Source organism: Vombatus ursinus, unplaced genomic scaffold, assembly GCF_900497805.2.
Source record: "Vombatus ursinus unplaced genomic scaffold, bare-nosed wombat genome assembly UNPS02014864.1, whole genome shotgun sequence".
Lineage (NCBI taxonomy): Eukaryota > Metazoa > Chordata > Mammalia > Diprotodontia > Vombatidae > Vombatus > Vombatus ursinus.
In genome coordinates this window covers 4717969-4739065 of record NW_020954642.1, presented here as the reverse complement: position 1 = coordinate 4739065, position 21097 = coordinate 4717969, and the positions used below count along the sequence as shown (strand labels likewise).

Sequence of the window (21097 nt, the reverse complement as noted above, 5' to 3'; positions counted from 1 at the left end):
ACTGTGTTTCAGGCACTGGGGATATATAAAGCAAAGCAAAAACATTCCCTGCCCTCAAAGAGCTCACATCCTGTCCTAGTATAAGGAGACAACCTACAAACCACCTATATACATACATACATACATACATACATCAGACGCTGAGTAGCTATGCGACCCTGAGCAAGTCACTTAACCCTGTTTGCCTCAGTTTCCTCATCTGTAAAGTAAGCAGGAAAAGGAAATGGCAAACCACTTCTGTGTCTTTGCCAAGAAGACCCAAATGGGGTCATGAAGAGTTGGACACAACTAAAAACAACTAAAAAAACAATTTAATTATCATGTAATACAGTATACTATAGCTATTTGCATTTGTGTCTTATCCCTCTACTAGACTATAAGCTTCTTGAGGACAAGAACCATGCCTTATCTAAACTTTATATCCTCCCCTCACCCCAGCACCCCACATGGTTCTCTATGTAAGAGATATCCTGCTCTTTCTAACATGTGACAGGATAGTCCTATAGATATAACAGGATCCCTTAATATGTGGGACCCCAGAAGATAACCTCTGGTTTGAGGAACCCTGTGATGTTATATCCCAGGCTCTACATCCAGGGTTGCTCATCAGTCATGGTGTTACATACACATACTCCCAACATCCCCCCTGGCAGGATGTTGTTAACATTCAATCAGACAACATACAGTTTAACTGGATTAGTAAAATCATGGTAAAATTAAGAAATATTAGGCACGTAAGTATAGAGTATACCATCTTAAATACCCCCAAAGCTAATACCACATGGGTGTCTCCTGGCTGTCATAAGTCTAATGCCAACTAGTGGTGGGAAAGAGGTGTTGTTGCTCCAAATGCCATTTTCTCCTTCTCATTCCACTTCCACATGTCACTTCTCATTTAACATCCTGTCTGCAATTCAAACTAACCTGGGAGCCAGGTGTGGTGGTATATTCCTGTTATCCCTGCTACTGGGAAAGGTGGGGTTGGGGGGGGGTCACTTGACATCAGGAGTTCATAGCTGAAGTAGGGCTGAAGCTGATTGGGTGCCCTCAATAAGTCCCACTCCAATGTGGGAAGGCTTTGGGGTGGGGTGGGGTGGAGTGCTGCTGCATCTGTGCTGATCAGGTTGGGAGAGGCTGCTGCATTTCTGGCCAAGGTAAGATAGAGAGACCCAGTGTCTAAACAAACCAACCATAACCTGGGCTCAGTCAGTATTAAAACTGTCCTGCAAATATTTTAATTAGATTGTGAGCTCTTTGCAGGCAGGGAATATCTTTTGCCTCTTTAGCACAGTGCCTGGCACATGGAAGATGCTTAGTAATTGTTTATTGATTAACTAACTAGTATTGACAATCCCTATGGAAACACTATCTCCTAGGTTCTAAGCCTGCATCTCAAAAGACACATTCCTTATAGCTTCATTCAGTAGGCATTTAATAAATGTTTGCTATTGAATTGACATGCCACACTGGTCCTAAAATAGTTCACATCTGAAAATAGGCTCCACATTGGGGCAGCGAGGTGGCTCAGTGGATAGAGCACTGGTCCTGGAGTCAGGAGGACCTGAATTTAAATCCAGCCTCAGACCACACACTTGACACTTACTAGCTGTGTGATTCTGGGCAAGTCACTTAACCTCAACTGCCTAAATAAAAAAAAAGAAAGAAAGAAAGAAAAGAAAATAGGCTCCACTCCTAAAATGAGATCTCTTTGAAAAGAAAGCAATATATAAGTACTACCATGTTGTTATTCAGACGTTTCAATCGTGTCTAGCCCCCATTTGGAATTTTCTTGGCAGAGATACTGGAGTGGTTTGCCATTTCCTTCTTCAGTTCACTTTTACAGGGGGTATGTTGGGAGTATGTGTCTTCTTTCCAATGATTTGTCGTCTACCTCTCTTTTCATCCCTCTGTGGACTACATACATTTACAAACTGAGGCAAACAGAGTAAAATGATGGGCCCAGGGTCACGTAGCTAGGAAGTGTCAGGCTGGATTTGAACTCAGGTCTTCCTGACTGCAGGCACAGTGCACTATCCACTGAGCCACCAAGTTGCCCATCCTTCCAGTTGCATCCTTAAATGTCTTTGTAATGGATGATATGGCTTCCTAGGGTCTCTTGCCAACCTTTCTGCAACCTTGTTTTGCCCCTCTACTGCTTCTAACTGTTTTTTAAGGGGATACTGTTTATAATCCTCCACTACCCTTCCCCATTAGACTTCACAAACAAGTTTATATTCTAAACCAGTATTGGCCTTGGCTGCCATATCTCTCCTCTTGGCAAGAAAATCGAGTATTTGCTGGCTAACACTGTTTCTAAGTTTTTAGACTTCTCTTTATGGTGATGAATTTATTTCAATTAAACTCCCTTAGGAAATGTTGATAATCTGTTTAGATACTTGGCCTTCTCCTTATGGTGATGGATTTAGATCATTTAAACTTCCTTGGGAAATGTTGACAATCAGTAGAAAAAGATCTTTTTATGTATTTCCCAATTTTTAGCATCAACAGCTTGAATTGCCTGACATATATATATACATTCTTCTCATTTTTATTATTTCTTCTAATTTGGAATTGATTTTGATCTTTGTTCTAACAAGCCAGGGATCTGACTGTACACACAAAGCTAAATCTGAAATATCCATTTCCCATCCATTAAAAAGCAATCAATCTAACTTTTTCATGATGTTACTTGGTACTTTCCTTGTCCAATAATTCCCTTCTCCTATTTTTTTTAAAGTAGAATGATCCTCACAAGAGGTGTTTTGTTTTTTTTTAACTGACGTCTTAAAAAAAAATAGATCATTTCCAATTTTTCTCCCTGCCCTGAACTGAACCTTCCCTTATAACAAAGAAAAAAATAGTTCAGCATAACCAACTGACAAAGCAACCACATTTGACAATATATGCAGTTTTTTTTTCAGTCACAGACATGTACCTTTCTTCAAGAGGAGAGGTGTCTGTTTTATCTTCTGTTCTCCAGAACTAAGATTGTGCATTGCTGTTCATCTGAGTTCCGTTTCCTCTTAGTGTTGTTTTCTTTCTTCTTTTGTTTCTTTTTCTTTCACTCTGCGTCACTTCATAAAAATCTTCCTATGTTTCTCAGAATCTCCCATAATCCTTGTTTCTTATAGTACAATAATATTCCATTACATCCATAGACTGCCATTTTTGTTTAGCCATTCCTTCATCAATGGACAATCTTTGTTTTCAGCTTTTTCTTCTTTGGCATATATAAATATAAAAATGTATAAATAAATAGGGCCTTTCCTTCTGTTATTGACCCCCATGGATTTATGCCTAATGATAGGATAGCTGGGTCAAATGTTGGTGGTTTTCCAGAGTGGCTGACCAATTCAAAGTTCCACCAATAATGCGTCTGCCTGTCTGTCTTCCAACATCCGGGATCCACAGAAGGAGAAGGGGTATTCAAGGCAGATGATGTGAATGAGGCGTGGAGAGTCCAGAAGGTGTAATAGTGGTGACCCAGATGGTATTTGGATAACAGAAAAGGAGTCAGAAGAAGAACTTAGGATGATGGATTCAGGGTGGACAGAAAGATAGGGAGACTGGAAAATTCCCTTTCCACCAGCTCCCAGTTCTTCAGAGAATCTCAGGGTTGGAGGGACATGAGAGAACATCTAATCTAAACCATATTTGACTAAGAAGTCCCTCTTCATCAATGGTTCTTAAGATTTTTTGTTATCTTGGACCACTTTGGCAATCTGGTGATGCTATGGACACCTTTTCAAAAAAATATTTTAAAATTCATGATTGAAGAAAATACTAAATTTCAGTTACAGGCTAGTGAAAATGAAGATGTAATTTTCCCCTGTAATGATAATAATTAGCATTTATATAGTACCTATTGTATGCCAGGCACTGAACCACGCACTTTACAAAAATATCTCATTTGATCTTCACAACAACCCTGGCAGGTAGCTGCTATTATTATCCCCATTCTGCAGATGAGGAAACTGAGGCAAACAGAGGCTAAGTGACTTGCCCAGGATCACATAGCTAGTATTTGAGACCAGATTTAAACTCAACTCTCCTTGACTCAAGGCCTAGCGCTCTAACCACTCTGCAACCCAGCTGCTTCATCCCTTCCAAATTCACGTATCCCCTGAAATCTGCCCATGAAGCCCCCAAGTGAAGAACCCTAGCTTTTCATTTTCAATTACCCTCTACAGCATCAGCCCTGGAAGCAATGGGATACAGTGATGAGAGCACTTGATTTGGGGTCAGGTGCCCAGAGTTCAAATCCTAGCTCTGATACTCCCTGCCTGTGTCATTTCCTCTCTCCAGGTCTCCTTTTCCCCTCTATAAAACAAGTGGATTGAACATGATGGTCAATGAGCATGGATAACAGCATGGATAATGGATAAGAGGATGATCCTCCCAGCTCCCTTCAACTCTGATGTTCTGTGTTCCCAGGCCCCTCCCAGCTCTAAATTCTATTTGCCTCTCTTTGGTCGCAGTGATGGTCTGTGTGTGTAACTCGGAGAGGCGATGCTTGCTCAAAGTGGATCGGATGAAGGGAATGCCCACGCTGCTGTCTGCTGTCGGTATCATGGTAGGCACCCTTGTAGCAATAGGTAAGTCAAGTCTTGGTCTTAATTTGGATCTGGATAAGACTTATCAAGATGGAGAGAAAGGCCTAGAGCTATTTATAGATTCAGAGGGTTAACCCTTTAGAGTGGGAACAGACCATAGCAATCATGTAGCCTAGCCCTCTCATTCTACTTAGGAGAAACTGAGGCCCAGAGAAGGGAAATGACTTAACCACAGTCACCTAGGTAGTGAGTATCACAGCACTTTAGATACACCCCTGCCTTCTGGGAGTCCAAAATCTAGTCAACCCTTTGTGAATACATATGGGTTTCCAAATACTTTTAAAAACATGGCCCTTAATATGTACTCCAAGTTTGTGTTTATAGTGCAAGCATAAGGGTATTCTACTTCACAAGTACTATGAGTCCCCCCCTCCACCCTGAAAGACTCAAAGGAGGGAGACATAAAGAGGAGAGAGAATGGAGGTGAGGGGGAGAGATAGAGAGAGCGGTGGGGGTGAAGAAAGGGAATAAACATTTATATAGAACCTACTATGTGGCAGGCACCATGCTATGCACTATGACAAATATTATCTCATTTGAGGGAAACGGGTCTGCAATTTAGGAACTGACAAAAGTTAGACAACGGTGAGTAGCAATGGCTGTATGGGCCAACTAGCTAGATCCCACCCCCTAAAAAAAAAAAAAAAAAAAAACCAAACTAAGAAAGCATAAATCAACACCTGACATAATCATTTTATGCTTTCCAGGAAAAAAAAATAACTGAATTAAAATAACAGCAAATTTATTAACCCACCTTTAATTACTAGCAAATTGGATTGCTTAAAATCAAGGAAAAGCCCCCTGGGACCAATATTTTTTTTTTTTTTCGATGAGGCAATCTGTGTTAAGTAACTTGCCCAGAGTCACACAGCTAGTAAGTGTCAAGTGTCTGACGCTGGATTTGAACTCAGGTCCTCCTGACTCCAAGGCCAGAGCTCTATCCACTGTGCCACCTAGCTGCCAATATTCTTGCCTGGAACTGACTGACTCTCTCTTTGACACCCCAGGTTTCTTCTTAATCTTGATCTTCAGCCACTTGGCCCTAGCAAGGAAGAAGGTGGCCCAGCCGCGAGACAGCATCCCCCTGAAGGCTTCTGTCTGATGGGGTCAGGCATGGCTAGGTCTCCTGCCTTCCCTGTAACCCACAGATTCTATGTCTTCAACAACAAGGACTTGGATTCTGGACTGAGCTGAGTGATATCAACCCCAGAGTTAAAACATCTCAGGGATGAACTTTTGCCTTCCCATTCTCAGGGGGCAGAAGGCACAGGCAGAGAGGCCAGACAAAGTCTGCATCTGGCCCAACGTGGGCCAGAACCTCTTCCCTCTCCAGAGTTCTCCTCTGGGGTACATGTTCCAGTCAGTAAAAGTTAAGGCTTTCTCTAATATGGCTAGCTTCTAACATAAATGTCTTCTGATAAAGTATCCCCCAAAGCCACCATGAAATAATAAAGCCTGGTGGGAAACTGAAGCCAGAGCTCTTGAATTCCCATGTCTTCTTTCCAATGATTTGTCATCTACCTCTCTTTTCATCCCTCTGTCTTTAAGCTGAGAAAAGTAGATTAGTCAAAACTGAGTGTCTGGGGAGCCTATTCAATCAATTAATACTTAGTAAGCCCCTACAAGCACTGGGGGCTATATGGAATTTAGAGAAAACTCTTGTGTAGCTTAAAGGGCGTGCCTCACTAAGAATGTTGCTCCAGTAACATGGGAGAAAGGGTCAAAGGAATTCTCTGTGAGCCTCTCTGGGTAGGTGTTTCCATGGGTGAGCTTTGTCTCCCCCTTAAATTTAATTAACGACTGCATGAACATAATGTGTATTATAGGGGATGTTAGGTGCAGGTCCTTAAGTGGGGTTTATATCTGCATACATGGTCATTTCTGTGTGAATGTGTGTGAGTACATATGCCAAAATACATTCATCCATGTGGATGGACCCTTGATGCTGATCACACACTGAGCCCAAAACCTGATTGAAAACTGATCCTTAATCCCCGTCACAGACAAAGCTCTACCAACCCTTCTCTCCACACCCATCTGAAGAGCTGTAATGACAAGTTAGAAAGGGGCGTGGTCTAAAATCCCAGCCCCAGTGAACTGCTGAATTTCAAATATTCTGGAATTTGGGAAAACAACCTTTCCTGGTTACCTGATCCTACTTCTAGAATCATAGATTTAGAGCCAGAATGTACCTCAGAGACTGGCAAGAGGAGATGATCTTTCTTTCTTTTGGATAGAGACTTTGGGGATATTCCTGAGTTGGAGCAGACTCCTTGTTTTACAGATAAACAAAGTGAGACATCAAGAGTTTTAAGTGACTTGCCCATTGCTGAGCTTATAACTAGCAGCACAGACTCAAACCCAGGTCCTATAATTCAGTATCCAATGTTCTTTCCAACATGCCAAGCCTTCCTCCATCTCTTTGCACTCCCTCTAGCTCAGAGGACATCTTCTACAATTCAGCCCATCAGATCAAAGAATATTGGAACTGAAAAAGACTTCTGCTGATAGAACATAGCACAGGAGAGCTACAAGAAGTCTTAGAACTCAATAGTCATGCAAACTCACATTTGTCAAGTGCTTTATAGCTAGGTAGGGGAGGGAGATAGAGCACTTGGCCTGGAGTCACCAAGCCCTGAATTCAAAATCTGATCTCAGACATTTACTAGCTGTGCGTCCCTGGGCAAGTCACTTAATCGCTGCCTGCCTCAGTTTCCTCAACTGTAAAATGGGGGTGATAATAATATGAGCTACCTCACAGGGTGTTGTGAAGATCAAATGAGATAATATTTGTAAAGTACCATATAAATGTTAGCTGCTATCATCATCATCATCATCATCATCATCATTATTCAGCTTGCAACAGCCCTGTGGGGTAAATAGAGTGTGAGAGCTGGAAGGGCTGAAAATGTAGATTGTTAGAACACAGCAGGCTGTAAAGGGCTTTAAATCAGCATTTCTTAAACTGTGGGTCAACCCCATATGGGGTCGTCAAAAAATCTGGCAACAGTAAAAGATTTCTGAACGCCAATGACCAAAAATTAATTAAAAATCAAACGCGTGATGAATCCGAGGTGCTTCTGGCAGCACTTGCCTGTGTTGCATCACATAACTTCACTGCAGCCTCGGTTCTGAACACAAAGCATGCGCACTTTGCACTGCTCAGACCCTCAGGCCACGCACCACCAACTAGCTGCCTAAATGAAAAGGGGTCGCAAGTGGAAAAGGTTCTAGAAGCCCTGCTTTGAAGAACAAGCAAAAGACTTTATATTCGATCCTGGAGGTAACAGAGAGCCATCGAACTTTACTGAGTAGAGGGTTGACGTGGTTAAATCTGAGCTTTAGGAAAAATCACTTCGGCAACTCAATGGAAGATGGACTGGAGTGGAGAGAGACATGAGGCAGGAAGACGGACCAGAAGGTTAATGCAAATAGTGTCGACATGAGGTGATGAGGGTTTGTTCCAGGGTGGTGTCAGGAGAGGAGGAGAGGTATATCAGAGATGTGATGAAGGTAGAAGCGACAAGATTTGACAACGATTGGATATGAGAGTGGGAGTGGGGGAAGTGTTCTAATATTCTACATTCTCATATCCCTTCCAGCTCTGACATTTTATGTTATCTATTCTAACATTCTTCATTTTAAGGTCCCATCCAGCTTTCACAACCTATTACTGTCTCTGGATCCAAGTTGAGTGTGCATTGACTGTCTATATACACATCCTAGCTTTATGGTTCAAGATGCAGGGGCCATCTCCAATCTTCTTGATCTATATCTTGCTACTGGTCCCAGAGGAGAAAGTGAGGCTGGTGACCTTACACAGCCTTGCTTCACTTAAATCCAGTTCACTTGCAAGTCATGGCATCATCTTCCTGATGTCATGATCCTCTTCGAGAATAGAGAACAAACAGCAATGTTTCAAGATAGGCTCAGAACATTATCTTCATATGTAAGTCCTGGATAATTTTTTAAATGAAAGAAAAGTTAATTAGTTAAATATATGGTCATCCTCTGCCTTATAACAGACTGGAGATGGAGGAGTACTCATTAAATACAGGGACCTTATATTGGGTCACTACTATGCAGTCTGTTGCTGTGAAGGAGTCAAGGAAAGGAGAAGACATGGTTCATGCCTTCCAGGAGTAACTCACTTTGTCTCTCTGGGCCTCTGTTTCCCCATCTGTAAACTAAGGATTGTATGCCAGTATCACCTACCTCAATGGGATTTTCTAAACTTTACATCATAGAATTTGGAACTGGAAGGAATCTTAGAGAGACCATCTAGTCCAAACCCCTCATTTTTCAGAAGAGGAAAATGAAGTCAAGGGACATAACCTCATATTGAGTAGTACATAGTTAAGTAGCAGGGTTGAAATTTGAACTCCTGAATAGGTGGTACAGTAGAGAGAGCTCCTGGCCTGGAGTCAGGAAGAATCATCTTCTTCAGTTCAAATCTGGCCTCAGTCACCTACTAGCGGTATAACCCTGGGCAAGTCACTTGACCCTGGTTGCCTCAGTTTCCTCATCTGAAAAATAAGTTGGAGAAGGAAATGGCAAACCACTCCATTATTTTTGCCAAGAAAATCCCAAATGGAGTCATGAAGAGTCAGACATGACTGAAAAACAGAATTACTATTCTTTCCACTTTCACAGCACTGCTTCTCATACCTTCAAGTCCTCCAGAAATGGGAGCTATTAATATAAAGTGCCAAATAAATGTGAGCCATTATTATTGTTATTATTAATAAGAAGAGGCTGACAAGCCTAAGGGGTCTGGCCGCTGTCCAGGGAAGGACACCCTGTTGGGTGAGAGCCTAAGCTAGTGGCACCGTGTCTTACCCTTTGACCCTGCCTCTCAGCACCCCCTCGGAGACTGTGGTGGGATTGGGGGCAGGGAGGACTCAGGGATGTGACTGGAGCCTCCGGGGGGCCAAGCAGGGGGCAGAGCTGGGCCTGTGTCCAATACCAAAGACACTTCCCAATCAGCAGGCACCGATCAAAGGGCCAAACTGCAGTGAGAACAGAGAAGCTCATGTGGAAGGAATGTAAACATCTGGGGGTATTTTTAAACTTTTTTTCCAGTTCAAGTGATTAGAGCACTTCAAGTAAGAGAGACTCTCTCAACCAGGGCTCAGGCAACAAGCAAAGGGAAGAGAGGAACTGAAAACCCATCCACAAACTAGGCAGCCCCTTCAGGGGCCAACTCATCCCTCCTCCTGCCCTGCCCTGCCCAAAGGCATTGCTTTGTTTTCTTCTGGGGGAGCAGAAGCAGGAGTCCCCTCTTTTGTTCATAGCCTCACATCCCTCAGAGTCAGTGCCAACACCCCAGCAAGTCCTCCCCAGCCAATATGGCAACTGGGGACACAATGACTGGGCCAGCAGGGATACTACCTCTTCAGTTGGGGGTTTCTTTTGCCATTGTGTCAGAAACCAGCAAAACAGGATGAGTTGGGCAGGGGAAAACCCCAAATGAGTAGGAAACATGGGGCTAAAAGCAGGTCTGCATGGGGGCAAAACTCAGAATCATGGTGGAGTGAGAAGAGTGCTTCATTTGAACTTGGAGGACCAAGGTTTGAATCCTGGTTGTGCTACTTACCTTGGACAAGTCATTTCTGATCCCTATGAGCCTCAGTTTCTTCATCTATGACCTCTAAAACTTGGTTCTAAATCTCTGGCCTTAAAGCATAGAACGGGAAAGCTAAAAGGATCCATGGAATATTAGGCAGTTAGGTAGTGCCAATATAAATGATGCTGCTACTATTATTATTAACATAGAATGTCAGAGACGTAAGAAAGTTGAAACATAGACTATAGGATGTCAGAACAGGAAAGGATCACAGATTAGGGAATGTTAGAATATAAAATGCAGAATGTTAGAGCTAGAAGAGACTTTATATAACACCAAGTCCAACCCCTCTAGTTTACAGATGAGGAAGCTGAATTCCAAAATTGGGATGTGACTTGCCCAAGGTCACAGAGCTTATATGTGGCAAAGTTGAACCCAAGGTCAAAAAGGTCTCTTCTTTGCTGTTGCTTGTCCTTCGTTCTCAAAGAGGACCAATGGCATGTCAGGGTGATGTCTTGACTTGCATGTGAATTGGATTTAAGAGAGGCAGAACTGTGCAAGATCATCAGCCTCACTACGTCCTCCAGTCATCTAGGTCCACTGGCAAGACAAAAATCAGGATGACTGATGATGGCCTAGGATACAGTGGATGACCTTGGCCTTTGTTTTCTTTTTAGCAGATACAACGCTGAACCTGGAGTGAGAAAAACCTGAATTCAAGTCCTAAGGCATCTACTACCTGTATGACCCTGGGCAAGCCACTTAACCTTTATCTGCCTCAGTTTTCCCATGTGTAAGATGGGGATAATAATAGCCCATATCTCACAGGATTAGTTTAAAGATCAAATGAGATAATATATGTGAAGTGCTATATAAACATTAACTATTATTAACTAGGGGGAAATAGATAATAAGCATTCATATAGTGCCTAGTATAAGCCAGGCACTATGCTAAGCACTTTACAAATATCTAATTTGATCCTCACGACCACCCTGGGAGGTAAATGCTGTTATTATCCTCATTTTATAATTGAGGAAACTGAGGGAAACAGAGGTTAAATGACACACCCAGGGTCACAGAGCTAGTAAGTGTCTGAGGACACACTTGAATTCAGATCTTGCTGACCCCAGGCCCAGCATTCTATCCACTGTGCCCCCAGCTGCCCAACTTAACATCATCATCACCATCATCATCATCATCATCATCATCAGACATTGCTGTTACTTCCAATTAACTTGGTCCCTACCCCCCCACCCCGAAAGGAAACTTCCCTTGTAACAAACAAATTCAAACAAAACAAACCAACACCTGCAATGTATTCCTCATATCCCTGACCCCAACACCTCTCTAGAGAGGCAGGAAGGGTGCTTCACATCAGTCTCCTAAAGTCATGCCTGGGAACTGCTCTGTTTCGAGTGAGATTTTTCTCCGTGCTTCCTTTTACATTTTGGTGATCATTGTGTAAATTGTTCTCCTGGTTCTGCTTACTTTAATCTACAACTGTTCAAAGAAGTCCTCCCCGGTTCTCTGTTCTTCCCGTTCATTATTGCTTAAGGCAAAGACTTCTTCCTCAGCAACAACTCTAACCTCCCTCCCCCCAGTAGCTCCTGCATTTTGTTATGGACAGGTAGGGAGACTTACCAGGTATGGGTTCCCAAAGATCCACCCATGTAGGCAATGGATACAGCCTATCTACTCCAGGCAGCCCAAATACCCAACCCAGGCCCAGGGCTGAGTTTCTTTATCCCCATCATGACTCTCCTTCTCTGGTGCTGTCCATTCCTCTCCAGGCCCCTCTACTCTACCCACTGAAAGGGTCAATAAAACAGACCAATGTCAAACACACTGGCCTCTTCTGAAGCCATCTCAAGCCCCTCTGGGAATGGAAATTCCTAGAAAACCCACTTGGGTCTTGCTGGGACTTGGCAGCCTAGAGTTTATGTTTAGCTCAGGGCCCTTCTGGTGTTCGTGTGTATTTGTGTGTGTGTGTGTGTGTGTGTGTGTGTGTAAGGGGAGGAGAGGGAGGGAAGAGGTGGAATGGTACTGATATTTATTTTTAAGCAATTTCTTTGAATGATCCTCAAGGGGCAAAGCCCTGCCCCTTTCTACACAGTTTGTCTTATACTATAGCTATGTCCCTTATCCATTACAAGACTGTAAGCTCCATGAGGGCAGGGTTTGTGTCTTCCTTGGCTTTTTGTACAAGAGGAATTAGAGAGTAGAGGAGCTCACACGGGATGCAACTACCCAAGAAAGGAGGCATTGTCTTGACATTTAAAAATCAGTGACTGGATAACATTAGATTTAGCAGCTTCTACATTAAGGGTCCAGAGGCATGGAGTATGATATTCCAGAGGGCAAAGGAGTTAGGTCTACAACCTAGAATTACCTACCCAGCAAAACTGAGTATAACCCTTCAGGGTCAAAAATGGTCATTCAATGAAATAGGGGACTTCCAAGCATTCCTGTGGAAAAGACCAGAGCTGAATAGAAAGTTTGACCTTCAAATACAAGACTCAAGTGAAACATGAAAGAGGTAAACAGGAAAGAGAAATCATAAGAGACTTATTAAGGTTGAACTGTTTACATTCCTGCAGGTAAAGATGATATTTGTAACTCATGAGTCCTTTGTCTGTATTAGCATAGTGGGAGGGAAAAATTTATATGTATGTATAGATAGAGGGCACAGGGTGAGTTGAAGATGAAGGGGTGATATCTGGAAAATAAAATTAAGGGGTGAGAGAGGATTATACTGGGAGAAGGAGAAAGGGAGAAGTAGAATGAAGTAAAATATCTCACATGAAACAGACAAGAAAAGGCTTTTACAGTGGAGGGGAAATGGGGCAAGGTGAGAGGGAATGAGTTAATCTTATTCTCATAGGATTTGGCTTAAAGAGGGAATAACATGCACAATGGGGTATGGAAATCTATCTTACTCTACAGGAAAATAAGGGGGGAAGGGGACAAGAGAGCAGGGGGTTGATAGAGGGGAGGGCAGATTGGGGGAGGGGATAATCAAAAGCAAACACTTCTGAGGAGAGACAGGGTCAAAAGAGAGAATAGAATAAATGGGGGGTAGGATAGGATGAAGGGAAATATACTGAGTTTTTCACAACAGGACTACTACAGAAGTGTTTTGCATGATTGCACATCTATAACCTGTATCGAGATGCTTGCCTTTTCAATGAGGGTGGGTGGGAAGGGAGGAAGGGAGAAAATTTGCAACCCAAAATTTTAAAAACACATGTTAAAAATTTTAAAAAAAGAAAAGGAAAAAAAAAAGAATCAGTGACTGCTAGGGACAAGGTCGGAGTTGGGGGCTCTAGGCTGTGGCTAATAAGGGTAAGAACAGCCTTCCACAGCAACCAAGGTTTTTGTGCTGCTAAAGGGGAAGGGAATAATTATTTATACAGCATCTATTATGTAATTGCTAAAGGCCTGGCCACTACTAAGGGCAATGTGGTACAAAGGACAGTTGCCCATGGAGGGGGAAGAAACTGGCTTCCAGTTTCCCTAGCTGGGCTTTCTAAATTTTGACACCCTGAGACAAAGCTCTAGTCACCCCACCAAAGTTACAGTTCTGTTTCATTGTCTTCCCCTCCCCTGTGTTCTTAGACAAGTCACTTCCCTCATAATAACAAAAGCTTGCACTTTAGTTTGACATATATTGTCTTATTAGAAACTCACAACAACCTTAAGAGGTAAGCAATAAAAACCTTAGCCCCATTTTACAGATGAGGAAACATGGACTCAGAGAGTTTAAGTGACTCGCACAAATTTCCTCATCTGTAAAATGAAGGGGTTATGACCCCTCAGATGATCTCTAAGTTTCTCAGCTCTAACGTTCTATATTCCCTTCAGCCTGTTATATTTTTTCATCAAAATTTCCCTCTAAATGGCTAATTTGTGCATTTTCACAGGGACCTTATAGAGATAGAGCCCCACCCTTTGCTGTCCAATACTGAGAGAGTAATGTTCACAGCGAAAATTTCAGGATGGATAGGAAAGTTTTCTAGCCAAAGAAGAAGAAGGACACAGGTAGAGAAAGTTAGGGGCAGACAGAGACTTAAGTGCCCCTCAAGTAGCTCTTGGGTGCACCTTCCAATTCACTCCCCAAACAAGATTACTCCAGGTTCAAGGTACTCTATAGGTCTACATCCATTTAAAATCATAGCTAACAAGCCCCTACCAATGTGTTTACTATTTTTGGTCAGCCATAGGACACAATTAGTTTAAAGCAAATATATTTTATGAAATAGCAAAGCATAAAAAAATAGAAATAAAACATTTCCCCCATAAACTCAGAATATATCCTCCCTCAAACACGCTGACCATCCCTGGAAAAGACAACTCATACCTCTAATGCTACAGGGCTTCCTCTGCTTCAAGTAATGTCATTCCATTTCTCCCACTGGGTTCACCCATCACTAGTCTCTTGTGATCCCTACTTGATAACATTACATTGGTTTAGGAATCCCCATTGGTTGCTGTCAAGTATTGCTCCAGTGGGCATGAAGTTGTGAAGCTTTTCTTTCAACTTCTGATGTCACCTGGAGTCTTCAGCTGAACGCTAACTTAATTCTTTTATCTTATGTCTCTGAGGCTTTTTTTTTAAACTCTGGCTCTTTTAGAATACCAGAGACCTTGAACACTCAGGCACTGAGCTAGGAAAAATCCTCAATCACTTTTCTTCCCCATGAAAGGGTTCTATCTATTTCTCCAGGCTTTGACTAGAATGAGCATTTCCTGTTCAAAAGGAGATTCCTCCCACCAGATGCCAAGTCTTTGGAATACACAGAGGCTCTCACTAGAAAGGGCCTTCAGGTTTGGGCAGAATCTTTGCCAGAGACCTCCTCTGACTTCAAGTTAGAAATTCTTTGTGGCTCTCTGCTTAATTTCTAATAACTAAATTGTACCTAGTCAGCATCAATTTAGAGGGTGGTCTTCCAGAAAACTGCCAGAGGCTCTCTAGGTTTGATATCCTCCAATTTCGAATCCCAAGACTCTTTTGATCTCTCATGAAAATGAATTGGGGAGTTAGGATGGACACAGGAACAAAACCAGGTCCAGGGGGCATGGTCATTGTCTTCCTCCTTCCAATCTGCATTTCTGCCTTAAATATGTCTATGTCCATGTCCATGTCCATGTCCATGTCCATATCTATGTCTATGTAACCAAGAGCAAGTTGCCTAATGTCCTAAGTCCCTGGACAGGAAAGCCTTGGAGGTTTTCTTGGTCATTGTCTCAAAGGTCAACAGAACTAGATAAGTGGGGGAGGGGAGAATCACAAATGAGTAGGAGACAGAAGGTTAAAAGCAAGAAGGGATAGGGACAAGGTCATAGAATCAGAATCATGGTAGAGAGAGAAGGAAGGAAAGGAGGAAGGGAGGAAGAGAGGAAGGAAGAGAGGGAAGATGGAAGGAAGGAAGAGAGGAAGGAGGGAAGGAGGAAGGAAGGAAGGGAGGGAGGGAGAGAGGGAGAGAGAGAGGAAAAGTAAAGAAGGAAGAGAGAAAGAGAGGAAGGAGGGAAGAAGGAAGAGAGGAAGGAGAAAGGAAGGAAGGAAGGAAGGAAGGAAGGAAGGAAGGAAGGAAGGAAGGAAGGAAGGAAGGAAGGAAGGAAGGGAAGAAGCATTAAGTGCCTACTATGTGCCAGGCACTGTGCTAAGTGCTTTACAAAAATGATCTCACAACAACCTTGTGAGGTAGGTGCCAAGGTAGGAAAGAGTACTCCATTCGGAGTCAGAGAACCATGGTTTGAATCCTGGTTTTGCTCCTTACTTACCTGTGACCTTCATAAGTCATTGGTAAGAGACTTGGGCAAGTCATTTCTGCCCAAGGAGGCCTACCTGTAAGAGAGTGAGAAAGCAAAAGTACCTGTTAGCCCTCATATAATGGGCAGAAGGTGCAATGACTGAAATGCTGGCAAGTGGGAATGGGGCAGGGATGATGATAGGAGAAGGGAGGGAAAGATTGTAAGCAGCTGCTGAGCTCCAGGCAGGGGCAAGTTGGGCCAGGGTAGTAGCTGGGCTCTTGGTCTCCAGGCTACTTATGAAGTGTGATGTTATGATTTAAATGTCCAAACAGCTCTGGTTCTGAACTCCTTCAGTATGAAATGGGGAGGGCCTCCCAGGGGAAAGGCCTTTGGAAGAAGAGGCCATCAGGAAGGGAGATGAATGGTGTCTCCAAAGCACCTGCTTTCACAAAACTGGAAGGTGAGGATAGAAATGGAGCAAATCCTTGAGAAACTGAGAGACTTTGGAACCAGCACAACAAACTCATGTTATGGAGAGTGAGCCCTCTGGGAGCAGACTTCTGAGGACATGAGTGGTAGCAGGCTGTGGTAGAAAGAGCACTGGGCTTAAAAGCAAAAAACCTGCATTTGAGTCCTCTTCTAACACTAGCCGTGTGATCTTGGATAAATCCCTTAACCTCTCTGTGCCTCAGTTTTCTCACCTGAAAATAGGGTAATAACATTTACAGTATTCAAACTCCTGTTTGCTATGGGGAAAACATCATTTTGTGGTTCATAAAGTCAACCAATAAACATTTTTTGGCACCTACCATGTGCCAGGCACCATGCTAAGCAATGGGGATTCAAAGAAAGTCAAAAGACAGTCGTTGTCCCTGAGGAGCTCGAAGTCTAACAGGGGAGATGCCTTGAAAACAGTCATGTACAAATAAGGTAGAGTCAAGCTAAACAATCATGGGGAAGGAACTAGCTTTAGGGGGCAGGGAATCAGGAAAGGTTCTGATAGAAAGTGAGATTTTAGCTGAGACTGGAAGGAAGCCAAGGAGGTTAAGACGAACTACTCTGTGAGAGGCAGTGTGGCCTGAGAGATAAAGAGCCAGCCTCAGGGCAGGAAAACCTGAGCTCTGATCCTGCCTCTGATCCAGACTGACTGTGTGAGCCTCAGCAAGCCATCTAACTTCTCAATGCTCCAGATGGTTTTCTAAGCCTGGAAGTTGGAGATCTACATTGGTGGAGGGATTGTCTCACTGGAAATTTACTGTGCCAGTAAAAGGTAGATAGCTAGATAGATCAGGGAGACAGGAGAATGAGAGAGAGAGAAAGAGAGAGAGAAGCAAAGCACATTTATTAGGGACTTACTATGTGCCAGCCACCTTACTAAGGGCTAGAGATAAAAACACAAGCCAAACAGTCCCTACACTAATTGAGCTTACATTCTAACAGTCAAAGACAATATATAGAGGTGAGCTGAAAAGAGCGGGAAGGACATGGTAAGAAGTCAGCAGGCAATGGTGAGTGTGGAGGCCTGGGAACCAGCAACATAATGCTAAAACTCACCTTTAGATACCCTCCCCCACACCTCAAAAAAAAAAAGTATTGTATGGGTATGGTCCATTGTTATACAAGTGTGTCATACCAACAAATATATAATTATTCCCCTCTGCTTATACAGTATCAAGCCCAAAATCCTTAACCTCACCTCAACAGCACCCCACCACCCCAGATCTTTTCCTACCTTACCTCACCACTCTTCTTTCCTAAGATGTGACGTAATGGATAAAGACCTGAGTTCAAACCTGGCTTCAGACACCTATTAGCTATGTGACCTTGGGCAAGTCACTTAGCCCTAGTGGCCTCAGTTTCTTCATCTGTGAAATGAGCTAAAGAAGGAAATGACAAACCATTCCAGTGTCTCTGCCAAGAAAACCCCAAATGGGGTCACAAAGAGTCAGACAGGACTGAAGAAAATGACTGAGTGATTATTACACTTCCCAGTGCCTCCAACCAGGCTTACCTCCTCATTGTCTTCCTGGTACCTTTCCAATCATCCAAAACCTACCAATTCTTCAAGACTGAGTTCTCACCTCTTCTAGAAAGACTTCCTTGACCACTTAAGCTTTCAATGATCTTTATGTAATCGTACACATATTTGGGCTACTTGCCAGCTCAATCCTATGTATGCCCTTCCCAGCTGAGGTTCCTATTCTGAGTAGATCAGCTGCCTGTCTGGACTACAAGTTTCTCACAGGCAGGGACTATATTTCATGCTTCTAGTCTGAAGATTGAATGAGAGGAGAACATGGACTAACACAGAGGGTATTACCAGTCATTTCCAGAAGAACCTAGGTCAGTGTAGGAAAGAATATATATCAGCAAAGAGAGAAACACAAGTCATAAAAAAGAAAACCAGACAGAATAGACAGGAGCCTACAGGGGAGTGCAGAACACTGTTGTCTACCCAATTAGACTATGAGCTCCTTGAGGGCAAGGATCCTGTTTTTTGCCTTTCTTTATAACCTCAGCATTTAGCATAGTCCCTGATACATAGTAAATGCTTAATAGTAAATACATGATGAGCATTATTGTAATGATGATCAACTGTGAACGACTTAGCTTCTCTGATCAAGACAGATGAAAAATGCCATCCTCCTCCAGAGAGAACTGATGAACTCAAAATGCAGATTGAAGCATACTTTTTTCACTTTATTCTTCTTGCTTTTTTTTTTTTTTGCAACATGGCTAGTATGGAAATATGTTTTTCATATATAACTGATATTATATTGTTTACCTTCTCAATGGGTAAAGGAGGGGCTGAAGGAAGTGAGAGAATTTAGAACCAAATTTGTTTCAAGAATGAATGTTATACATGAGTGTACATGTATAACCTATATCAGATCATTTGCTGTCTTGGGGAGGGGGGAGGAAAGGAAGGAAGGGAGAAAAATTTGGAACTCAAAATCTTACAAAAATAAATGTTGAAAACTATCTTTACATGTAATTGGAAAAAATAAAATACTATTAAGTTAAAAAAATGAATGTTAACAAACAAATAAATAAATTATTTTTTAGAGAGAAAAGAAAGAAAAAATAAATAAATATTTGTTGACTGATGTAGGACAATATAGAAGAGAGCATGGACCAGAACAGATGCGAGGAAAGGCCAAAATAAAAGGGAATAGGACTGATATAGAGAGGTGCATAGACCAGTATAAAAGGAAATGATTCAGTATAGAGGAATGTGTGATCTAGTTTATGAGCCCATGAGCCAGTGTGGATGGCAGCATAAACTTACGTGGATGAGAACATAAACCAGTGCGGAAAACAATATGGTCCAATGCAGAATGGGGCATGGGTCAATTTCAGTGACTGGGTTACCTACTTCTTGGAGCTAACCCTCACCCTATAAGTGCTATGAAAAGGATGAGCATGATCCAAGAAAGCCTGAGGCTGAAGGAGATGAATGGAGATGGAGAAAGACAGGAATGGGCAAGTGAAGACCGCAAGCTTCCAAAGACCCTGAGGTTTTCTCTTATCTGCCATGAATCACCAATTTCAGGGCCTTTCTGCCTGCCTGTATGCTGTTAGCCACTGAAATGACAAAGACCCATGGACTGTGGCCACCATGATGTTCTTCCCCTTGAGGCCTGATTTAGGGGGAAATAATGTAGCCCTGCCAGCCTTGCCCTTCAGCCTCCAAACTGAATTATCCCCAGTGCCCACCTTGGCCTGGTAGACTTGGGGACACCAAGGAGGGTAAAGGCTGCTTAGGGGATACCAGAAGAATTCAGAAGGCTCAGACTATTACTGGGGCAACCAGGCAGCTCCAGGCCCTGAGAAAAAGGAGAAAAGGGAAATCCACTTTCAGAATTCATTGTTTCCCCAAAGAAGCATAGAAGGGTACAAGGGCTCCTCTTTACTCCTGAGGAAGGCCCCATCACTGCCAGGTCTAGAAGGAGGAATCATCCAGTCCAACTTCCTTATTTTGCTAATGAGGAATCTCAAGCCCAAGAGAAGTCATAAGGGACAACATGGTATATAATGGAAAAGCCCTCTGGATATGGAGGCAGAGGTCCTGAGTTTGAATCATGCCATTACTACTTTCTAGACATTTGACTTTGTCTTTCTCTCTGTGTGCCTTGGATTCTTCTTCTGTAAAATTAAGGAGTTGGACAAGATGGTTACCAAGATTATTTCCATCTCCAAAGCCCAAAATCCTAAAAAGTACTGACCCAAGGTCCTCCAACATTAGTATTATGGCCAGGGCTAGAATCTGGGTCTCTTGACTTACTAGCCAAAGCTAAAGAGGCAGCCAAGGCTTGAGGAGGAACCTTAGTGTGGTCCATGACCATTCAGAGGGACTTTTGATCCTATGTCACAGTCCCCCAACACTTAGGTTCAGAGGGACAGTGGTGGTGGGTGATATTTTTAACACCTTTAGTAGTCATGCATGTTTGTTTTAGCACATCCTGGGGGAGGGGAGAGGGGGTCCGTTAGAGGGCCAGGGTGTGAAGCTGCCTATTTTAGCTGCTCCAGGGGGGCTGTTACTATTCTTACTCACCTGGGAGATAGTGAGAACTGTTAGAAGAGAGTTGGGGAACAGAGTCACGAGGCCTCTTATCCAACACATTCCCTGGAAACTTGGCAGTGGCATCGCCTTTCAGAGGGCTCCAGGGCCCTCTGGGGATTCTGGGGTCAGTCACTGCTGGGAGCAAGAGACACATCACATGAAAGGGAGTCACCACTGAACAGAAAATAGCCATGTGGAGCCAAAAATCAGAGATAAGCCTGGGCCCGGCTTCATCTCCTGGCATTGTGGAAGATCAAGGCTAGAAAAACTAGAAACTAGGATTGGACCACTGACCATGCATATGTGTGGCCAGAGTGATAAGGAGACAAGATAAGACTGCAGGGAAATGGAAGTCTTAACCCACATGGAAAATTAAACTTAATTAATTAATTAAACTTAAAATTAATGCTCACCTCCCAACCCTAAGGCAGCATCCCAACAACATGGAAGGGCAGAGCTTGGAAGCAATGAGGAGGTTGGGCCAGAGTGAGGGTTCTTAATCTGGTGTCCATGATCTTAGTGTTTGGTTTCTGGGGTTTTTTTTTAATTTTGATAACTGTATTTTATTTTGATAACTGTATCTCAATATAATTTACTTCTTT

The 21097-nt window shown here is 42.9% G+C and overlaps 1 protein-coding gene across 1 annotated transcript in view; it reads left to right on the top strand.

The window, feature by feature from the left end:
- The window catches only part of LOC114027954 (cadherin-16-like), a 43326-nt gene extending 37611 nt beyond the window's left edge, over positions 1–5715 (top strand). Inside the window, exons 17-18 of the mRNA XM_027842099.1 lie at positions 4479–4595; positions 5621–5715. Of these exons, the coding sequence (XP_027697900.1) occupies positions 4479–4595; positions 5621–5715 (212 nt within the window). The remainder of the gene's footprint in view (positions 1–4478; positions 4596–5620) is intronic.
- Positions 5716–21097: the final 15382 nt, after the last annotated feature.